The 23,281-nt window shown below is 40.9% G+C and overlaps 1 protein-coding gene across 1 annotated transcript in view; it reads right to left on the bottom strand.

Moving 5' to 3' along the window:
• CSE1L (chromosome segregation 1 like) overlaps positions 1-23,281 on the bottom strand; it is a 245,821-nt gene that overhangs the window by 104,109 nt on the left and 118,431 nt on the right. Inside the window, exons 12-13 of the mRNA XM_072110531.1 lie at positions 14,942-15,150; positions 13,478-13,575 (exon numbers count right to left, since the gene is read on the bottom strand). Of these exons, the coding sequence (XP_071966632.1) occupies positions 13,478-13,575; positions 14,942-15,150 (307 nt within the window). The remainder of the gene's footprint in view (positions 1-13,477; positions 13,576-14,941; positions 15,151-23,281) is intronic.

The raw sequence follows: 23,281 nt of genomic DNA, 5'->3' as shown, positions 1-23,281 counted from the left end.
ATGCTATTGTGCATGAGTCTCTATATGTACATATATGTGGTCAGGTACTGGATGTGAAACCCAGTAAAAATTTTAACTCCTCCCGCTCAATACATTTCAGAGACTGCATGAACTTATGTGTATATGTATGTGAATACTCTCTGTGATAAGAGCTCTTGCACCTGCCAGTCCATCACAAGACCATGGACAGATTTCTATCCAGTGGAAGTAAACATAGAAGCTTTTTATAGAAGGTCAGCAAAGATCTTAAAGGGTCCACCTTTGGCAAATAATTGATTTGGTTTGTGTAAGAGAAAGTTCTACAATTTTTGTACTTTCTGTATCAATTCCCTAGTGCTTTTTTTTAAGTTTATAAAGCTCTCTGATGTACAAGAGTCAAGGAAGCCTCTATTTACCCCTGAGCCCTCCGCGCTGTAGCTGTACTGCGCTGGTTCCCCCGAAAAGCGCTCAGCACAGTACAGCTTCTGTACGAGCGCATCGGAGCTTGTAAGTGTAACCACGTCTTGCGACGTGGTGATATCGAGATGGGACTTGGGTGACGGAGGCAGGAGAAGTTCCTCCCGACGTCACCCGACCAATCAAATTGGTCCCACCCGACGATCGCTGTGTTTTGGGGCTAAAAATCGTCGTTTTAGCTCCTTCCTCTTCCTCCAGCAGCACCATTTTGGTTTGGTATCGCTGGAGAGAGGAACAGAGTGTTACTGTGTGCACCAAAATACACATTTACTCTTTTCTGATCCATATAAATTCCTATCCCTATCGGTTTCTTCCTGCATCCTGTGTGTTCCCTGTGTGATCACACTTGTCTTCAGTTTTTCCCTGCCTGTCCCTTCTGATCGAACTGCGTTAGCGGCGTTCTGCACTGGACGCACTTTTGAGTGCACATCTAATTTTTCTGGTGTATGGTCTTTATTTTTTTTTCTTTTGCACATTCTGATTTTTTTTGTGTGCAATGTCTCAGAAGACGTACACCATGTTGGAGGCATACAACATGCTTGCCTCTGACACTGGGTCAGCTAGTGGGGATGTCTCCTTTTACCTATCATCTTCCAGTGACCTGGAAAGACCCCCAAGAAGGCGCATTGACGCGCCTGGGGCTCCTGCAAGAGAGGCGCCCGGGGCTCCTGCATCCAATAGTGTTGAATTTCGGGGGTTAAACCACCCAATAGTATTGCCTGCTTGTGTACTTGCATGCCCCTTGCAGAGTGTGTTATTACTTTCCAGATAAGAGTTTCAGTGCCAAAGAGAATAAAGCAGTCTTGAGCTAATCTTCAGAAAGGACAGTGTGTCTTTCCTGGTTTACTCCATTCCAAGCTGGAACAAAGAGCCTATAATTTGAAAGTCACCTTTACAATAATTAGGGGTTTGAGCCTCAGATAAAAATCTATACGAGTGTTAAGTACAAGGACAACAGAGAGGTCCTTGTATTAACCACAATACATGGGCACACCACCATCCCGGTCTCACTACAAGGTACCCGTACAGAAACCCCCAAGCCGCACTGTATTTTAGATTATAACAAGTACATGGGAGGGGTGCACTTGTCGGACCAGGTGCTTCAGCCATACAACGCCATGCGGAAGTCGAGAGTGTGGTACACTTCATGCAGATGGCACTGTATAATGCTTACGTGCTGCATCGATATGCAAGCCAGAGGGGAACTTTCAAGAGGTAGTAATAAAGTACATTCTTTTTGGAGACTAGGAAGGGGGGAGTGCCAGCATTTCTGGAAGCGAGGCCACATCACGTATTGTAAAAAGAGCAGCACTTTCCAGTAGTTCCCCAAACTGCCAAGAGGGGGAGGTCACAGAAGAGGTGCAGGGTGTGCTCCAAAAACGGTATTCGGAAGGACACCATTCATCACTGAGACATGCCCAGAAAACCAGGGTTATGTATGGAAGATTGCTTCCGAATTTATCATACATCCCTGAATTTTTAGAGTGCCCTGTTGTTACCCTGATTTATGCACAGCTTATACATCATGCCGCACCTTCCCTTCTAAGCCCTGCCATGTGCCCAACCTGTATATAACTGCCCCATATGGGGTATTGCTTTACCCGGGAAAAAAAGCATGATTTTTAGGGTGTTTGTCTCCAAGTGGCAGCAGCGGGGCACAATAAGACATAATGGATATTTTGTTTACTATGCACTATCCATTATACACTTTTTTAGGGTCCTCCTGTGGGGTTAAAGTGCTAACTATACCTCTATATTAATTCATGGAGCGGTGCAGTTTGCAAAATAGGGCCACTACTAGGGGGTTTCTTTTGTACTGATACCTTGGGCGCACCCCCCAACACCAATCTAGTGAAAACGGAGCTCCAAAGGCAAAATGTCACTCCTTCCCTTCTCAGCCCTGCCGTGCACCCAGCCTGTCAATTATTGCTACTTGTGTGGTATTGCTGCACTCGGGACAACCCGCAGAATGATTTTTGGGGTGTTTGTCTGAAGTGGCATGGGTTAGGCACTAAGATTTTTGAGATAAAAACACAAAATTTTTACTCTGCACCATTTACTTTACATTCGATTTTGGCTAGTATGTTGGGGGGGGGGGGGGGGGGGAGGGGTTTAAAATGCTAAACACAACCACAGATAAATTCTTTGGGGGGGCTAGTTTCCGAAATGGTGACATTTTTGGGGGTTTTCTACTTTTACCTCAGGGGCTCTTGAATTACACTGTGGCACCACAAAACATTTGCAGCCAAATTGGCCTGCCAAAATCCCAGTAGCACTAATTCTGTTCTGGACATCGCTGTGCGGGGAAACAGTTGCTGACATCCACATGTCTGGTATTGCCGTAATCGGAAGAAGCAGGGAAAAAATTTTGGGATTTATATTTGCCTCAAATTAGTTCTGAATGTATCCATTTTAGGGCTAAATAAGAAAGATCAAAAGTAATCAAATTGAAATTTCAAAATTTCCAATCCATTTACGTTTGCTTCTGGAAAAATAATAAAGGGTTAACAGACTTCTTCAATGCTGATTTGAATAGGTTGAGAATAGGTTCATAAAATACTGTTACTTGTGGGGGTATATAGTAGAGAAGCCTTTATAGGGCACTTCCAAACTAAATTGATCACCAAAAATTTTGCATTTTTCAAATTTCAAGAAAATCTGAGAAGTTGCTATTATAACTTTAAACCTTCTGACATCCACAAAAAAATGGAAACGTAAAACAAATAATGGATATAAAAAGAAGACCAAATGGCAAAAGGTTTCTACCAGAAAAAAAAAATGGGGTGTCACTTTTTGTTTAAAAAGTATAACATTTGAAACTTTGAAAACAGTAAATTTTTTCAAATTTCTCCTAAATATTTGAATGACAGATATCTTAAAGCGTTGAAAAGTTATTACCAAAGGAAGACACACTGGTCAAATTTAAAAAAAAAAAAAAAAAGTGTCTTTTTCTTAACATACAAACAGGCTGTGTCCTTAAAGGGGTATTCCCCCTTCAATTGGATATGAAAAAATATGTTCCTCTGTGAGGATAATTTCTCATTAATGTAGCCATGTTGTCCCTTAGAAACGAGATAGCTTTCTTGGATACGACCACCTCACAATTTGGCACTGGTGGCCAGACATGCGTTATTGAGTCCTGCCTGATCTCCTGGATTCAGGGATCATTACCACAGGATGGCTGCGGAACATTTAATAACTCTTAGACATTTCATATACAAAAAAACCGTTTCTTTGTAAAATCCCTCCAGCAGAGGTGGCCGTATCCAGGGACACAGTCTTGTTTCAAACGGACCATTTGACTACATTTATGAGAAATTATTTTCAAAATTTTTTTTTAATAACATCTAATTGAAGAAATGTTTTCATATGGCAGATTAATCAAACTGAATGTGAATGCTCAGATAAGAATACCCCTTTAAGGGGTTAAACCAGCACCAAGGAGAACACAGATAACTACAGTACATCCACATCGTTGTTGAGAATACCCATTTTTTAACAATTGTTTACCCAATTTTAGACTGATAGATTTAATACAAGATTCAACTAGTTTTCATTTTACAATGTAATTGTTTTTGGGGAGGGGGAGGGGGGTTCCAATGTAAGATTTTAACCCCTTAAGGACGCAGCCTGTTTGCAGGTTAAGGCTCGCAACTTTTTTTTGAAATTTGACCAGTGTCTCTTCCTGTGGTAATAACTTTTGAACACTGTTACTTATCAAAACGATTCTGAGATTGTTTTTTCCCCACATGTTGTACTTCATTTTAGTGGTAAATTTTGGCTGATAAGTTTTGCGTTTATTTACAAAGAAAAAAATGATGAATTTTTAGAAAAATTTGCCATTTTCGAAATTCAAAATCACCGCGTTTTCAGGCAGATAGATTTACCACCTAAATAACTTGCAGAATAACATTTCCCATTTGTCTACTTTTCATTTTCATAATTTTTGAAATGTTTGGATAATTTATTTTGACGTCACGCGGCCTACAAATCGAATAGCGATTTTCCGTATTTTCGGAATTGACTATTTTGGGGATAAATACTGTTTGAAATCAAATTTTACATATTTAGCAACAAAACCCCCTATATAACCAACCCATTTTCAAATCTGCACCCCTCAAACTATCAGAAACAGCATTTACAAAGATTGTTAACCCCTTGAGATCTTCATAGTAATTGAATCAAAATGGCGGTGAAATTTAGAATGGTCAAATTTTGTCGGTTATACGTTCATTTAGCCCTAAAATTTACACATTTCCAAAAGATAGAGAAAAATCACCATAAAATTTGTTCTACAATTTCCCCTGAGTGCAGCGACCCCCCACATGTGGACATTACTTGTGTTATGGGGGCACAGCGAGGCGCAGAAGGGAAGGAGCACCCTGCAGCTGCCAGGATTTTAGTTTTCTGGTTGCCCCCTTTTGAAGGCTATAAAATGTTCGCTTTTCCGTTATTTGGGCCATGTGACGGCATTTTTTTTGCGGGACGAGATGCTTTTTCCAGTGTTACCATTTTGGGGTTGGTATCACCTATTGGTATCACCTATTGTTGAAAAAAAACTTTTTTTTAGGTCATGAGTAGAAAAGCATCAATTCTGTACTGGATTTTTTTACTTTTTTTTTTTCGTGTTCACCGTATAGCCTAATAATCCTGTTATCTTTATTCTATGGGTCGATACGATTACAGGGGATACCAGACATGAATATTTTTTCTTATGTTTTACTAAATTTGCCAAATAAAACCCTAATGTGGGGAAAAATCTATCATTTTTGCATCGCCGTCTTCCAAGTGCCATAACATTGTTACGTTTTTGGCTACAGAGCTGGTTGATGGCTTGTTTTTTGCGGGACATGTTCTTTGCAACAATATCATTCTGGAGTACATATGTTTTGTTGATCACTTTTTATTGCATTTTTAGTGGGATATAATAGGTAAAAATCATAATTTTTGGCGGGTTTTTGATTTTTTTTTTACGGCGTTCATCATATGGGTTCAATAGTTATTTAGTTTTATTCTACGGATTGTTACGGACGCGGTGATACTATATATGTGGGGTTTGTGTTATGATTTAGACTTTTTTGAGCGTTATATGTCTTTTTATAAATCACTAAAAATGCCCATAAGCCCCAAAACATATAAAGTAATTTTTTATTGAAAAACATTATTTTGTACATTTTTTACATGATCCACCATGGGATATGAACAAGCAATCATCTGATTGCTTGTTCTTGATAATACTCTGCAATACTAATGTATTGCAGGGTATTATCAGTGCCAGCCTATGCAGATGCATAGGCTGACACTTTGCCTTTAAGATGACGTCACAGACGCCATCTTAAAGGTAAACCCTCCAGGCTTCTCTGGGGTCACGATCGGACCCCAGAGGAGCCAAAACAGCGATCGCCGCCCCCCCCGAAAACGGTGCGGGGGGAGGGGGGGCGATCGTGGGGTAAAGACCCCCAGAAGGCATGTTAAATGCCGCGGTCGCGTTGACCGCGGCATTTAACGGGTTAAACACCCGCGATTGGAGCCCACTCCGACCGCGGGTGTTAGCCGGGGATGTCAGCGGTAAATTACCGCTGAAATCCCGCGGCTAACGATGCCGGTTCGGCTGCTATGCTGAGCGCTAATCGTCGGAAGCTGCGCAGTACAGCTACGGCGCGGAGCGCTAAGGGGTTAAAGTTTTATTTATTTTTCTTTTAAGTAAGCTGTCAGGTTCCAGTCTACCATCTAGAGGTTAATATGATAAATCTGACTCAGGAGATCTGGCATTTCCAGCAAAATCCATGAATAAGATAGTGATAGCCATCTTCTGCACCCAGAGAATGTGGTTTTCAGATCTATTTGAATATAAGACAGGGTCATGCAAGAATAATTCCATAGCAACCAGTAAAAGTAGAATTAGAGCAGGGAACACATATCCTAGTATAAAGTCCCAAAGTCCCAACTACATGATGGAACAAAGTTCCAAGGGCTTGTTCAGAGTCATCAAGCAGAATTTTCCACCTGCCTGTTCTTGGTGGCACAGAGATCGTTTTGGGTCTCCCAAAGTCTGGTCATCTTAAAGGAAACCTACCACTTGTAGTGGCAGGTTTCCGATGGAAATACCGGGCACCAGTTCAGGGTGAGCTGGTGCCGGAGCTTATTTTAGTTAGTGTTTTAAACCGCGGTATCGCGGTTTAAAACACTTTTTAAACATTATAGCCGGCGCAGGCAGGTAAGCGCTCGGCGCTTACCGTGCACGCGGCTCTCATTCACTTCCTATGTAGCCGCGTGCACGGTAAGCGCCGAGCGCGTACCTGCCTGCGCCGGCTGTAACGTTTAAAAAGTGTTTTAAACCGCGATACCGCGGTTTAAAACACTAACTAAAATAAGCTCCGGCACCAGCTCACCCTGAGCTGGTGCCCGGTATCGCCATCGGAAACCTGCCACTACAAGTGGTAGGTTTCCTTTAAGGTTGTATGAATTCAAGATGATATTGGTTAACTGACAACAGCTTAAGAAATCTGTGTTTGTGTGCGTCATGGAAGGACTTATATTAAGTGTATAGAATGGAAATATACGGTATGACAATTGGCATCTTTGAAAGTGTGCAGGCTGCTTTTTATGACATCCTGGAGTTTTTACAGCCTGATAAACTGACCTGAAGACTGGTCTGTGCAGACCCCAAAGGACATTTGGTAACCTTCGACCCCTACTCCTGCATCAGGACTTGAAAATAAAGAACTGTTTAAATATTCCTGGAATCTCCACCTCATTAACACTTTGTCCAGTCCTGAATGACCCTGTGGTAGTCATCAATGAGAGGTTCTGAAACATTGTTTTATATCTTCTGTTTTGGTTCATGAGATACAGGAAATGGTGTGCACTTTATGGGGGCTGCCTGACAAGCTGGGTGTTCCATATTTCTCCCACCTCCAGGAAATCAGGAATTTCTTTAATTTGTACGTTTATTATTTTTCTCCATTTTTATTATAACTGTTTTGCAGTGTTGTGTGTCATTTTATTTTGTAATTCTTTTGTTTTTATCATCTTTTTGGGCACACTGTACACCTTTTGTAATGAAAGAGTTTACTTTACTTCTGTACTCCCTGTATGCTCTACGAACTCATAGCCTTATAACTGCTGGAGTGCTGAGTGTGTATGTCTAGTGGTGTAATAAGGCAACTGCTTAAGAAGCAAGAGTGGACGTAGAGTGGGATACTTATTGGTGCCAGTATAAATGAAATAAGTGGTGTTAGCGGATAATATCTGGAGAGATGGAGCTGTATGAGGTTTGATTTATGCTCAATTTGTGTGAGTGAAATGTGAGCGCAAGTTTGAGGTGTCTAAATTAACCTGTACAGTTGTATCCCAAGTCACGTGACGAGGCAGTGGTGTACTTGCTGTGACAATATTTTTTCTTATGTGCCTTGCTATGTTAAAAAGAATCTCAAAGGTTAGTTATTGGTGAGGGACTGTGTGCGCCTTCTTGCCCGTTTAGGAAGGCCACTGCCATCATGTCGACTGACATTACCAGAGAAGGAATGTAACGACCATTTCCCCACCAACCAGCGGTTGCAATAATATTTCTCCAGAAGGGTAAAAAATACTCTTCTCACCATTTTTAAGGAATACTTTTAGCCAAAGAGTAGAAGATTTTCAGTAATGTAAAAATATAACTACTAGTCCATAATACATAGTGTAAATAGACGTCTAAACATGCAAGAAAATTGTTAGAGCCCCTGTTTTCTGTGCTTAAGTAGCCAATTGAGACCATTCTAGTAATAAGACTATGCTGGGGCTGACATCTGACTCAGACCCACCCAGAGCGGACTGTCCCAGACTCCACTCCTAAAGCAGGCTAGGGTTGAAGCTGGAACCAGACCCCTCCCACAGAGGGGCACATTTAGCAAGGAACACATGTTCTCGGCTTATACACAAGTATATATAATATAAGAAAAGCTGAGTTTTTCGGAACAAAATGTGCTGAAAAACCTCACCTCTGCTTATACACAAGTCAATAAAAAAATAAACTTATATACTCACCCTCCGGCGGCTCCGATGCTCAGCTCCTCTAGTCTTCCATGCGGCTCCTTTTCTTAGTTCTTCTCTAACAGCCGGCAGGGCAAGGCCATGTAATATCCGGGCCGGATATAACTATGATGCGGCCGCTGATGACATCATAGTAGGGGCCGGCGAGGAGATAACATGGCCGTGCCCTGCCGGCTGTTAATGAAGATCGAAGAAAGAAGAGGAGCCACGCTGAGCATCGGGGCCGCCGGAGGGTTTGTGTATGCAAGATTATTTTTTTTAAGTGGGGGGCAGGTTGGGCTGTATGCTACATTGGTCAGGTCGGGCTGTATGCTACATTGGTCAGGCCGGCTATAATACTGGGGTGGCTGTGATCAATGAATTTCCAACCCCCTAACTTATACTCGAGTCAATAGGTTTTCCCAAATTTTGGTGGTAAAATTAAGGGGGCCTCGGCCTTTACGCAGGTCGGCTTATGCGCGAGTATATACAGTATTTCTGGGAAGTTTGTGCCCGTTATGTGACGCCCAGATTGTGCCACTGTGAAATGTCAGGTCTCTGATTAATAAGTCATGTTTCCTGATGTGGGAATGTGGTCCTAAATGCTTCAGATCACTTGTTCAACCTCAGATTTAGTTTATACAGTGGAATAGAGATGTATTGCACTGTGTAATGTAATACACCGAGCATGGGCAGCATACTCCGAGGGTTACAGCCGGGTCCTGCAAGTAGACAGGCACCCGGCTCCCCCAGGGCTGCCAGCAGAGGATCCACGGCAAAAGCCTTTTACATATTGCGCTTATGTTTGTGGGTGTTATAGACTGGTGTCAGCTGCGATATGCAACTGACACCAGTTCTGTACGGTGATGGCTCCAAACTTGAGCCCACACCTATCGTGCACCAGAAAAGTACCGCAAGCGTTGTTAAGACAGTTCTCGCCATGCTGTACTATTATGGAGCGCAGTTGCAGACACCTCTGATGACTGTTACAGATTATTGTACAGTACATTTAATTACCAACATCCAGAGGTCTGTTTGTAACTAGGGGTAGTCTGTAAGTTGGGTGTTCTTAAGTAGGGGGACCGCCTGTATTTGGTCAATAACAAAAGTTCATCTCAATACATTGACCTCTGTCATTGCCAACAAAAGGATAAATAAACTTTTGTGATAAACCTTCGCAAGGTTAGCACACACTGTTGGTCCATGCAGATGATCTCCTGAGAATTTTTGGGGCTAACAAACCAGCAACAGTGTGTGCCAACCTTGTCAAGACTTATAGAAAATGTTTGACCACGGTTGTTTCTATCAAAGGATAATATATATATAAATATATAAATATATATAAATAATATAAATATTATAAATATATAAATATTATAAATATATAAATATTATAAATATATAAATATTATAAATATATAAATATTATAAATATATAAATATTATAAATATATATAAATATATATAAATATAAATAAATATAAATATAAATATAAATATAAATATATATATATATATATAAATATAAATATATATAAATATATATAAATATATATAAATATAAATATATATAAATATAAATATATATAAATATAAATATATATATATATATAAATATATATATATATAAATATATATATATATAGGCATTTTGATTAACTTTTGTTATTGACCAAATATTTATTTTTCAAAATTTTCAAATAAACAGTGATTTGTCTTTCTACGGTGACCAGCCTCCTTGGGGAAAGCACCCTTTACTGTAACTGATGATCCTGCATCCAAAGACATCACTAACCAGATCTCCTGAAGTTTGAAGTCAAGGTGGGGAACCACCTCCTCTGTGATTGACATCATGCATCAATGTTAAAGAGAACCCGTCATGCAAAATAACCCCCCTAAACTAAATATATTTTCATAAACTGCCATTAGAGAGCATTGCCTCTAGCCCTTCATTGTCCCTCTACATGCCTGTAAACCTAAGCAATGAGGTCCTAAAGCTGTATGCAAATGACCTGTGAAATGTCCAATGAAGCATTAGCATATTCAAGCTGTCCACTCTATTCATGAGTGGGAGGCACAGCCACACCCCCAGTGCATGACTGACAGCCTGTATAATAGTGTGAGGCTGTATAATGATGTGCTTCCTGGTGCTGGTGGCCACGCCCCCTGCAGCCTGTGTGTGCATGTGTGTGTGTTTAGGAGAGATACAGCAGCTCCAGGCAGCCATGTTACAGCAGAACATGTCAGATTCATGTGTAGCTGCTGTCTGTGTCTCTCACCTGTATATTAGGAGGATGCAGCATGTCAGCAGGTACAGCACTCACACTAGCCATGCTTTACTATACATTGCACACAGACATGAGCAGGGGGAGGAGAGGGGAGGGGTAACAGGGGTGACATCACTGCCTCTGACCATGTGACCAGCCTCATTTACATGATAAAAAATAGATGATTTTACAATGAATAATGTATGAAATAACTAGATAAAGGCTGGGATGGGATCCTTGTGAGCTGCTCCAACAGGTAGTAGTGACAGGACTAGTGACACAGACGTGATGACAGGTGTCCTTTAAACTCTCCTTGACCTTATGCTACCAATTTACATCTCTCTTTAAAGGACACCTGTCATCAGGTCTGTGTCACTAGTCTTGTCACTACTACCTGTTGGAGCAGCTCACAAAGATCCCATCCCAGCCTTTATCTAGTTATTTCATACATTATTCATTGTAAAATCATCTATTCTTTATCATGTAAATGAGGCAGGTCACATGGTCAGAGGCAGTGATGTCACTCCTGTTACCCCCTCCCCTCTCCCTGCTCATGTCTGTGTGTAATGTATAGTAAAGCATGGCTAGCGTGTGTGCTGCATCTGCTGACATGCTGCATCCTCCTAATATACAGGTCAGAGACACAGACATCAGCTACACATGAATCTGACATGTTCTGCTGTAACATGGCTGCCTGGAGCTGCTGTATCTCTCCTAAACACACACGCACACAGGCTGCAGTGGGTGTGGCCACCAGAACCAGGAAGCACATTATACAGTCTCACATCATTATACAGGCTGTCAGTCATGCACTGGGGGCGTGGCTGTGCCTCCCACTCATTAATAAGGTGGACAGCTTGAATATGCTAATGCTTCATTGGACATTTCACAGGTCATTTGCATACAGCTTTAGGACCTCATTGCTTAGGTTTAGAGGCATGTAGAGGGACAATGGAGGGATAGAGGCAATGCTCTCTAATGGCAGTTTATGAAAATATATTTGCATGACGGGTTCTCTTTAACCCGTTGGGTTTCGGTGCATGGAGAGGACTCACGGGCCGATCGCGGATGTTATGCCGGCGGCTTCAAAAAGACGGCGCCACTTGGGGACGATTGTTTTTTTACAGTAGGTTTTAATTTTTGCTAAAGAAAAAAAATAACTATACAAATTGTTAACCCCGTGATCACACCGACCCAAAGAATAAATTAGACACGTCATTTGGGGTGCAGAGTGAAAGCCGTAAAATCCAAGCCCAAAAGAAAACTTTATAGGTCTGTAGTTTAATATTAGCAGACAGTTCCCTAAGTACAAGGAGGGAAGACAGTGATTTGAAGAGACATTTTGTCAGTCAAAATAATCTAAGCTAATTTTCATATCAGATAAATGGCTGTAATTAAGGTACAGTGTCTCACTGGCAGCGGATTTTAGTTGATATATGGAGGACTTGTATCCCTTCACCAGCAGGCATTGTTAAGTCTGGGTGGTGAAGTTTCGGTGACAGGTCTTTAAATCGGCAACTCCCCCCCCCCCCCCCCCCCAAAAAAAAAAAAAAAAAGGAAAAAAAACATGCCAAAAATTAAGATTTTTGCTAATCCGAACAAAAATGCTAACGTGAACCCTAATACAGCTCAATTAAAAAGAATTTAAATTTTTGGAAGGTACTTAATGGTAGGTTTTTGGCATTAACCCTGCAGATGCAATTAATTTCCTTAGCATATGTATTTATGTCTCTTTTTCCATAATCCAATAAGTCTCAATATATGTCACACAGCTGTCCAGTGGTAACGAATGCTGAATCGTTGTAGCCGTTGTCAAATCAATATTGTATATTTGGAAACTTCTGCCCTAGAGCAGCAGGGGTAATATGTATACATTTTATAATATATAACAGAATACAAAATATAATATATTTATATTCGTATACAGGCAGTCCCCGGGTTACATACAAGATAGGGACTGTAGGTTTGTTCTTAAGTTGAATTTGTATGTAAGTCGGAACTGTATACTTTATCATTGAAACCCCCTGCCAAATTTTTTTTGGTCTCTGTGACAGTTGGATTTTAAAAATGTTGGATTGTCATTAGAACCAGGATTAACAATAAAGCTTCATTGCAGACACCTCTGATAACTGTTGTAGGTGTTTATTGTAGCCCAAGACTAAAGTACAGTAAATTGCCAACATCCAGAGGTCCGTTAACTAGGGGTCGTATGTAAGTCAGGTGTTCTTAAGTAGGGGACCGCCTGTATATAGCTTGATATTAGATAGACTTCAGCACAAAAATGTGCTGAAAAACCCCAACTCGGCTTGCACTGGAGTCAAGAAAATAAAAAAAAAAAAAAAGAAGTGTACTCACCTTCCGATGTCCCCCGCCAGCAGGTACATCGCGGCCTCGGCATCGGCTCAAAGTCCCGAGCTGTTGCAGGCATCATGACATCAGATGCACGCCAACATTCTAATTTGTGCCCCAGCATCGGCACACACCATGTCAGCAAGCGGCTGACGTCATGCTGCCTGTGACGGACCGTGCGGGACAGAGACATTATATTGGGGGAAGGGGCTGGCAGGCTATATACTACAGAGGGCTGGCAGGTTATATATTGGGGTGGGCTATGTCCAATGCATTTCCCACCGTCTGCCTCCACTCGAGTCAATAGGTTTTTCCAGTTTTTTTGTGTTTAAATTAGGGGTCTCGACTTAAACTCGGGTATATACGGCACATAAACATTTAACATTACTTACAAAGGCAAGTGCTCAATGATGCTGTTCAGCAAGTAAAATCCCTGGTGGTCGTTGGCTTTGGAGGCAACAAGTTTCTGGAAGACGCCAAGGAGTCCAGGCTGACAAAGAAATAAGAAATGAGCAAAAAATGCATAGAATGGTGCTTACACGTCAAACAGAACCTTGCAACACATTTAAACCACAAACATTACTAGGACAAACATGACAATGCTGCAGTACACATTGATTATAGGCTCTCACGGTTACTTGTAGTACCACTTTAGGAAAGTAACTGATGTTTTTGCAATAAAATTTTTGGAATAATATACTTAGGAATATACTTTCTGTATCAATTCCTTATGAAGCTCTGCTTGCTTTCATTCTACAGGAATCTTTATTGTTTATCATGGACAGATTTCTGTCCGGTAATGCAATGCCACACAGATGCACGGCTCATAACATACAACACAGATTACTCTGATAACAAGTAGAGATGAGCGAACCAGATGTTTGTGCGACAGATACTGCTGACCGAACATCTAATCCAGCAAACGGACACCCCTAGCAACTAACTATGGCTATGATTAGCCAGGGCTAAAACAGTGCACCTGTGTGAGATGCTATTTGCATGACCAGTGAAGATCCCTATAATGAAGCATGACGAGATCTAGGAAACAGTGAGGCGGGTGGGCAGGCACGCTATACGCGGCAGGGGCAGGCACGCATGTTGCCCCAGAAGAAGCCGAGAGGCAAAACCCACGGTCGGGCAATGACTGGCGTCCTCATGGATTTGTAAAATGCACATTTTTATCTGTTTTTATGCGAGTAGATCTGGTATTAAAATTTAATTGTGTGGAAACTGTCTAGACCAGTGGTTCTCAACCTTTCTAATGCTGTGACCCCGCAATACAGTTCCTCATGCTGTGGTGACCCCAAACCAAGCAACTCGCAGTAAAAACACAGTAAAATTGCGGCTCTGATGGCTATAGGCGACCCCCGGTTTTGGTTGTTCGACCCCCGCTGGGGTCCCGACCCACAGGTTGAGAACCACTGGTCTAGACTGTCTGTATATATCTTCTCTATAAAGCAAATTGGACTATGGAGGATATCTGAGGATAAGAAAAACGGTAGTGGTTTTGTGTCTGAATGGCATCTTATTCTCACTGAAGTCTTTTGGTCGAATTGCTTCACGTGTTACAAGAAATTTTATATATGAGAAATAAAGGATTCTGAAGAGACTTTTGAGCTCCAGTCATACTGCACTTTACATTCTACAGGGGCTGGCAGGCTTTCAGTGTAGAGGTTATAAGCTGGTCAGCTTCATACTGGCTGGAGGCTGTGACTAATGCATTTCCCACCCTAGGCTTTTACTCTTAGTCAATAGGTTTCCCAGTGTTTTGTAATAAAATTCGGTACCTCTGCTTTTATCGAGTACATACAGTAGTTGCTGAAAGCAGACAATACTTTAAATAGCTAGCAACTCACGATTTTATCAGTGGCATTGGATGCAATTGTCCTCGCTCCTCTCTCCAAGTAGGCTTGCAAGAGTCTCACCAAAGGGGGAATGTTACCAGTACGCTCCCACAAAACTGGCTGAAGTAGGTGCGGAAACAAGACCATGTATGAGGTGGGGATGTCATCTTTGTGCATCTCCAAGAGCAAAGACATTACTTGGAAAACATATGGCATAAACTCTGTGGAAACAAAATTTGTATAGTGGAATCCAGCAACACATTTCTAGTCCAGAAACACTAACGTCTCCTCTCAAGAAAATACCCTCCGTGTACACCACCTAACTTAGAATTACAGCAACATTAGGAAAGGGAGAAACATATGGCATGACAAGGTAAACTTGTTAAACATACCTATTAAGGATAAAAAGTGATATAACCATCAATTTCTATTAAAAATAGGTCTCATGTAGTGTATTACAAATTCTGTGTTACATTTACAAGTACTGTTTGCGTTGGAGGCATTCTAAGTGTGCTGTAATGGTGCATAGGGTATTTGCAGAAACAGGAACTAGCTCATGCCTGTACTGCGAAGGAAGACCTATTTCAGGACTTTACTTATTAAATTAGCTTGTTGTGAATGCAGTGTTCAGCTGTAATTATGCTGACATATCACAATGTTTTTTTGTGAAGCGAGAAATAACCTCTTATAAAATCTCTGAAGTATCTTTTGTCTCCATTTTATCGACTTCTGATTGCGGAAGGGGACTTAATCTTATTAAGATTCAGTGTATCCCTCCTTTTACACTCAACCCCAGTTAAAATGTGCTCTCTGGTATCCCAGCTTTGTGTGTAATAAACTAGAAACTGTTCATGAACTTTTTTTCCCTCAAGTCCTTTGACATTCTGTCTGTCACTTTAAAATGGATCCAACTGCCTCCCCTGCTGCTATGTTCTACAACAGTTTACATATCTCTCACTGCTTCAGAACCAAAAATCGGCAGGGATGAGGGATAGGACTACTCCGCAATGTAATTTCCAGGTCATTCCTTCTGTACCCTTCGCATCTTTTAAGGTCCACATGCAAAAGGCTTTTCCGCCCATTCCTTCTTTGCGTGCATTTAGAACACTGAACGCTAGGAAGCTCACCTGATAAGTTCCTTGACCACAAGGTAAACTTGTTAAACATACCTATTAAGAGTCCCATCTCCCCATTTGCTTCTCTGCTCTCATCAACAACCAGCTCTCTTGGCCTTCCATCTTTAATATCCAATTTTACTAATTCAACCTTTCCACTTTCAGACCTTCACCTACTCAGAATCCATTAACTCCTTGAGGACGTAGCCTCGTAGTTTATAGCTTAGAGGGGTATTTCTGTTTTGGCAAATTAATGTTATTGTTTATATGATGACAAATTATACATTTTTCCAGAATACTTTCTGTATGAATTCCTCAAAGTTTTCTAGATCTCAGATTGCTGGCATTTAATAAAAAGCTTCCATGTCTACCCAGTTTCCCCCGAAAATAAGACTGTCTTATATTAATTTTTGCTCCTTAACCCCTTAACGCTGAAGCCACTTTTCACCTTCCTGACACGGCCCATTTTTAAAAATCTGACGTGTCTATTTAAGTGGTTATAACTTTGGAACGCTTTAAACGCCACCCTGCCCCGATCACCGACACGGACATGACATGTGACCGGTATTACTGACGTCATAAGTAAATTCGCTGCTATTGGCTGGTCTGAATTGATGAGCCAATAGCAGCGATAATAAACTGGTGGTGTGTGGGGGGGACGTAACCCTTCTGGTCCATCGGGCAGGATGGATGGCTGTCAGGAACAGCCGCCATCTTGCCCCGATCACTGTGTCTGACCGGTGTTGGAAAGTCACTACCCGCCGCACCGTTCTATAACAACGCTCGTTTGGAATAGGCTATACAAAATACAATTATTTTTTAAGCAATTTAGACAAATAAGGGCTTATTTTTTGCGAGACGAGATGCACTGTAAAAAAAACTTCATTTTAGTGGGTTTTTAGCTTATTGAAGCAATTTTATTAACTTTTTACGTGTGGAGGAAAATAAAATCATCAATTCTTGTTTTGGATTTTTAGCATTTTTTTTGGGGGGGGGGGGGTGTTCACTGTAGAACAACAATAATATATTATCTTTATTCTACAGATCACTACGATTACGGTGATACCTCATTTATATAGTTTTATTTTTATTTGTCCAATTTTATTGAAGGAAAACTAGAATAGAAAAAATTGTATTTGTTTTAGTATTGCCATTTTTATAGCGGCATAATTATAGTATTTTTTGGTTTACGGAGCTGGTTGTAAGCTTATTTTTTCCGTGACAAGTTGCTCTTTTTATTGGTATCATTTTGGTGCTTGTAACTTTTTCGGATCACTTTTTAGAACATTTTTTGTAAAGCAATTTGATAAAAAGTTTTAATTTTTGGCAAGTTTTTTTTTTTTTTTTTTACCACGTTCACCGAGCGGGTCCAATTATGATTAGGATTTATTGTACAGATTGTTACGGACGCAGCGCTACCAAATAAGTGGGGGGTTTTCGTGATTTAGTGTTTTTTATACTTTATTACTTGTGTAAAGGGAAATGTGGTATTTGGGGGGACTTTCTTTTATTATTTATTTTTATTGTAAAAAACCTTTATTTATTTTTACTTTTATTACAATTACTGACATCAAGCTTGAACAAGTGATCTTCTGACGTAATAGTACTGCATTATGCGGGAACGCACCTCCCGCGATGCAGTACTATTACGTCAAATGTCGGGAAGGGATTAAGAGGCACTAGGTCTTATTTTCAGGGGATGTCTTACCAATAATTTACATTTATTGGTGAAAAAAAAAACTTCTTAAACATTCTTATAACTCTCCAAACTATTGGAATATTTGGCCCCAATCTCTCATGTTTAGCAATAGATATTTCCTTCAATGACCACTTCATGTCCATGTAGCTGCTTGTAGCGTTTTTGTCCTGCAACAGTCAGTGATTTTATTCCACAATTCTTCACCCAAGTCACAACCTTCTTCAGCATTTAAAAAATCTACTAATACTAATGTACGGCTTGGGGTGAGATGTAGCAATGTCTGCCACTAGGTCTTATTTTCAGGGGAGGCCTTATATTTATAAAATTGAACAAAATTGTACTAGGTCTTATTTTTGGGAGATGTCCTATTTTAGGGGAAACAGGGTACCTTCCAGTGGACAGAAATCAGACCATGGTCGCACAGGTACACGGCTCATTACAGTCAGAGTAATCAGAGCTGTGAGTTATAACGAGCCGTCCCCCTGCGTAACCATGGTCAGACTTCTGCCCACTGGAATTAAAATAGAGCTCTTTGTAAAGAATCCAAGCAAGCAGAGATCTATGAGGAATTGATACAGAAAGTATATTTGAAAATTGTATAACTTTCCATAATTAAAACAAAATGTATTTTCTTAAATAGGAATACCCCTTTAAAGAGGTATTCCCATTTAGGGATTCACATTTAAATTCATTTTCCATATGTAAACATTTCTTCAATTGGATGTTATTTAAAAAAAAATGTCCCTGTGTGATGATAATTTCTCATTAATGTTGCCAAGTTGTCCCTTAGAAACCAGATAGCTTCCTCGGATACAAGCACCTCACACTCTTGCAGCGGTCGCCAGACATGCCCTGTTGAGCCCTGTCTTACCACCTGGATTCAGGGTTCATTACCACAGGATGTCTGTGAAACATGTAACTCCTGGACATTTGATTTTACAAAAACTTAGTTTCTTTGTGCAATCACTGGAGCTTAGGTGGCCGTATCCAGGGCCACAGTCTTGTTTCTAAGGGACCATTTGACTACATTTATAACAGATTATCTTCACACAGGTAATTTTTTTTTTAATAACATCTAATTGAAAACTTGTATGTATGGCAGATTAATTAAAGGGAATATACCACCGCAAATCTACCGATAAAAGGTAGATTGGGTGGTAGGAGGATCAATGGGACGTGAGGATAGCCCTTTTAAGGGCTAATCCTCACGTCCCCACACTTTTTTGTTAACTTTTATTAGACATATATTCAAATTTACTTATGCGGCTACTGGGGCGTGGAGTAGCCGTATCTGAGGTTACACGAGGCGGCTACTCCACGCCCCGGTAGCCTCTTTTCCCCTTCTACTCACCCATCTTCGGCGCGCAGCTGCGCGCCCTCGTCCGGCGATCCTGCAGTCTGCGCATGCGCAGAAGAGCAGGCCCGCGCCTGTTTCGGAGCAGTGACCGCGCAGGCACGGGCCTGCTCTTCTTTTGATAAATTTGCCACTATCGAAATTATTGCGCTTTCAAGGATCTGCCATCTAATTAAGTTTAATAACATTTCCCAGATGTCTACTTTACATTTTCATAAAAGGATAGTTTATTTTGATGTCATGTGGCTTACAAATCGAATATTGCTTTTCAGTATTTTCAGAATTTACCATTTTGGGGATAGCTACTGTTTTGAATGAAAGTTTTTAATATTTCGCATTAAAAAACCCCTATATAATCAACCCATCTTCAAATCTGCACCACTAAAACAATCAGAAACAGCTTTTAGGAAGATCCTTAACTCCTTGAGATCTTCATAGCAATTAAATAAAAAATGGAGATGAAATTTAGAATATTGTCGGTTATGCATTTATTTAGCCTTAAAATTTACACATTTCCAAAAGATAGAGAAAACCCATCTTACAATACGTTATGCAATTTCTCTCGAGTACAGAGACCCCCACATGTGGCCGTTACTGGTTTAATGGGTGCACAAGGGAAGGAGCGCCATGCAGCTGCCAGGATTTTAGTTCTCTAATTGGCCCCTTTTGTAGGCTATAAAATATTAGCTTTTTCGTTATTTGGGCCATGTGACTTTTTGCGGGTTGAGACTTTTTCCAGGGTTACCATTTTGGGGTTGGAATCCACGATTGTTTAACCCCTTCCCGACGCGCGCCGTACTAGTACGGCGCGCGCCGGGTCCCGGTGCATGGAGAGGGCTCGCGGGCCGAGCCCTCTCCATAGCCGGTAAGTCTTTGCTGCATATTGCAGCAAAAGCTTACCGGTAACACCCGCGATCGGTGCTAGCACCGATCGCGGGTGCTTTCACCGCGATCGCCTCCGGCAATGCTGCCGGAGGCTTCAAAAAGATGGCGCCGCATGGGCGCCGCCATCTTGGCGCGGATCTCCGCTCCCCGATGACGTCACGGGGAGCGGTGATCCGTTGCCATGACAGCATCGGGCCTCACGAAGGCCCGAAGCTGTCTCGTTTTAACCTATTCATTACAATGTGCTATCAGCACATTGTAATGAATGAGGAGTAAAATCCCCATATACTGCCATATTGCAGTATGGCAGTATATGGTAGGATCGATCAGACAACCTAGGGTTAAAGTACCCTAGGGAGTCTGAAAAATAGTTAAAGTAAAAAAAAGTTTTTAAAAAAAAAAATTATATTAAAAAAACCTAAAAATTCAAATCACCCCCCTTTCCCTAGAACTGATATTAATATTAATAAACAGTAAAAATCATAAACACATTAGGTATCACCGCGTCCGAAAATGTCCGATCTATCAAAATATTATAACGTTTTTTCACTGCGTTTAACCCCGTAACGGAAAATAGCGTCCAAAGTCAAAAATGACATTTTTTTGCCATTTTGGAAAATATAAAAAAATTAATAAAAAGTGATCAAAAGGTAGCACAGTCCTAACAATGATAGCAATGAAAACGCCATCAAAAGTCGCAAAAAATGACACCACCCACAGCTTCGTACACCAAAGTATGAAAAAGTTATTAGCGCCAGAAGATGGCAAAATCAAAAAAAAATTTTTTGTACAGGAGGTTTTAATTTTTTTAAATGTATGAAAACATTATAAAACCTGTACAAATGTGGTATCCCTGTGATCGTAGCAACCCAAAGAATAAAGTAGACATGTCATTTGGGACGCAGAGTGAAAGCTGTGAAATCCAAGCCCACAAGAAAACGTTGCAAATGTGTTTTTTCACCATTTTCACTGCATTTGGAATTTTTTTCCCGCTTCCCAGTACGCGCCATGGAATATTAAATACCGTCACTACGAAGTGCAATTTGTTACGCAGAAAATAAGCCATAACAGAGCTCTTTATGTGGAAAAATAAAAAAGTTATAGATTTTTGAAGGTGGGGTGTGAAAAATGGAAGTGAAAAAACTAAAAAAGGCCAAGTCGTTAAGGGGTTAAAATGTTTGAATTTTATTGAGGATACGAGTAGAAAAGCATCAATTCTGTACTAGATTTTTTAACGATGTTATCTTTATTCTATGGGTCAATACGATTACAGAGATGCCACACTTCAATATTTTTTCTTAAGTTTTGCCAAATAAAAACCTAATGTGGTGAAAAATAAATCTATCAATCTATCATCTGTTTATCGCCATCTTCCAAGTGGCACAGAATTTTTACTTTTTTGGCTACGGAGCTGGTTGATGGCTTGTTTTTTGTTGGATATGCTGTACTTTGCGACAGTATCATTCTGGAGAACATATGTTTTTTTAAATCACTTTTTATAGCATTTTTTGTGAGATTAGGAAGGTATTAATCATAATTTTTGGCAGGTTTTTAAGTTTTATATAATACTATATGTAAGGTTTGTGTTATGATTTAGACTTTTTTGTGTGTTATATGTCGGTCTATGTTTATGGGGCTTATGGGGATTTTTATTGACCATTTACAAATCACTGTCAGCCCTTCATCCACAGACTGCAAGCTTTTGCGAGCAGGGTACTCATTCCTATTGTTTCATCTGATGTTTATACTCTGTAAGATATTGTTTTATTTATACATGTTCCCCCACGATACATGAATAAAGCTTTATTATAATCATTTACCCTGTATTAGGGAATGTGAATACCGTTGGGTTAAATGTTTCGTAGTCATATATTTCCCACACTGTGCCAAGCAGTAGGACCAATGACAGTGGTCACCATGTGACCTTTTACCAGGATGGAAAGCTGACAAGAGAAATAACTTCTGGAGTGGGTGGTGCCAGTGCAGCTGAATGTAGACATGATCCAATCTAAGCTGCATAGAATAAATCTGTACAAGGCTCCTGGACCAGAAGGGTTACACCCCAGAGTTCATAACGAACTCCATTCTGTTGTTGCTGTGTCACTGTCTAAAATCTTCAAAGATTCCCTAATGACTGCTATGGTGCCAAGTGACTGGCACAAGGCAAATGTGGTGCCAATATTTTAAAAAGGCTCTAGAGCTTTGCCAGGCAACTACAGGCCTGTAAACTTATCTTCAATTGTGGGGAAAATATATGAAGGGTCAGTTAAAGACTAAATAGAGGATTATGTGATATTAAAAAGCATAAGGACAGCCAGAATGGGTTCACTAAGGATAGAGGTTGTCAGACTAACCTGATCTGCTTCTATGAGGTGAGCAGATGCCTGGATGTAGGAGCTGCTGTGGTTATTGTGTTCTTGGACTTTGCAAAAGGCATTTGACAATATCCCTCAGACGCCTGATGGGCAAAATAAGGTCTATTGGTTTGGAAGGAATAATTTGCAATTGGATTGAAAACTGGCTGAAGCATAGTATCCAGAGAGTTGTGGTCAATGATTTCTACTCAGAATGGTCACCAGTTATAAGTGGTGTACCCCAGGGTTCTGTGCTTGGCTCACTGCTATTTAATTTATTAATGAGATAGAGGTAGGAATTAATAGCACCGTCAATGGATGATGTTCATAGGCTGCAGGGTTACTTGGACAAACTGAGTGTTTGGTCATCCACTTCGCAAACAAAGTTCAATGTGGATAAATTTAAGGTTATGCAGCTGGGGGCTAAAAATCCACATGCAACAGGTGTCTGAGGGAGTATATCTGCATTCTGTTATTTAACCCCTTCACGCTCCGTGGCGGATATATCCGCCACGGAGCGCAGTGACTTAGCGCTCAGTGGCGGATATATTCGCCACAGTGCTTATGCGACCAGAGCCGACACGGCATCGGGAAACACGGGGTGCCGGCTGTGACTGATAGCCGGCACCCCAGTGTAACACCCGCGATCGGAGTTGTCTCCGATCGCGGGTGCTTAACCCGTTAAATGTCGCGGTCAGCGCGACCGCGGCATCTAACATGCATCTGGGGGGTCTTTCCCCCACGATCGCCCCCCCCCGAACCGTTTTCGGGGGGCGCCGATCGTTGCTATAGCAACTCTGGGGTCCGATCTGGACCCCAGAGTTACTTGCAAGAATTGCCAGTAAGATGGCGTCTGTGACGTCATCTTACTGGCACAGTGCCAGCCTATGCAAGTGTATAGGCTGACACTGATAATACTCTGCAATACATCAGTATTGCAGAATA

The sequence above is a fragment of the Engystomops pustulosus genome, chromosome 6 (genome assembly GCF_040894005.1).
Source record: "Engystomops pustulosus chromosome 6, aEngPut4.maternal, whole genome shotgun sequence".
Taxonomy (NCBI): Eukaryota; Metazoa; Chordata; class Amphibia; order Anura; family Leptodactylidae; genus Engystomops; species Engystomops pustulosus.
Note: the sequence above shows the minus strand (reverse complement) of the source record. Positions and strands in the feature narration are given on the sequence as shown.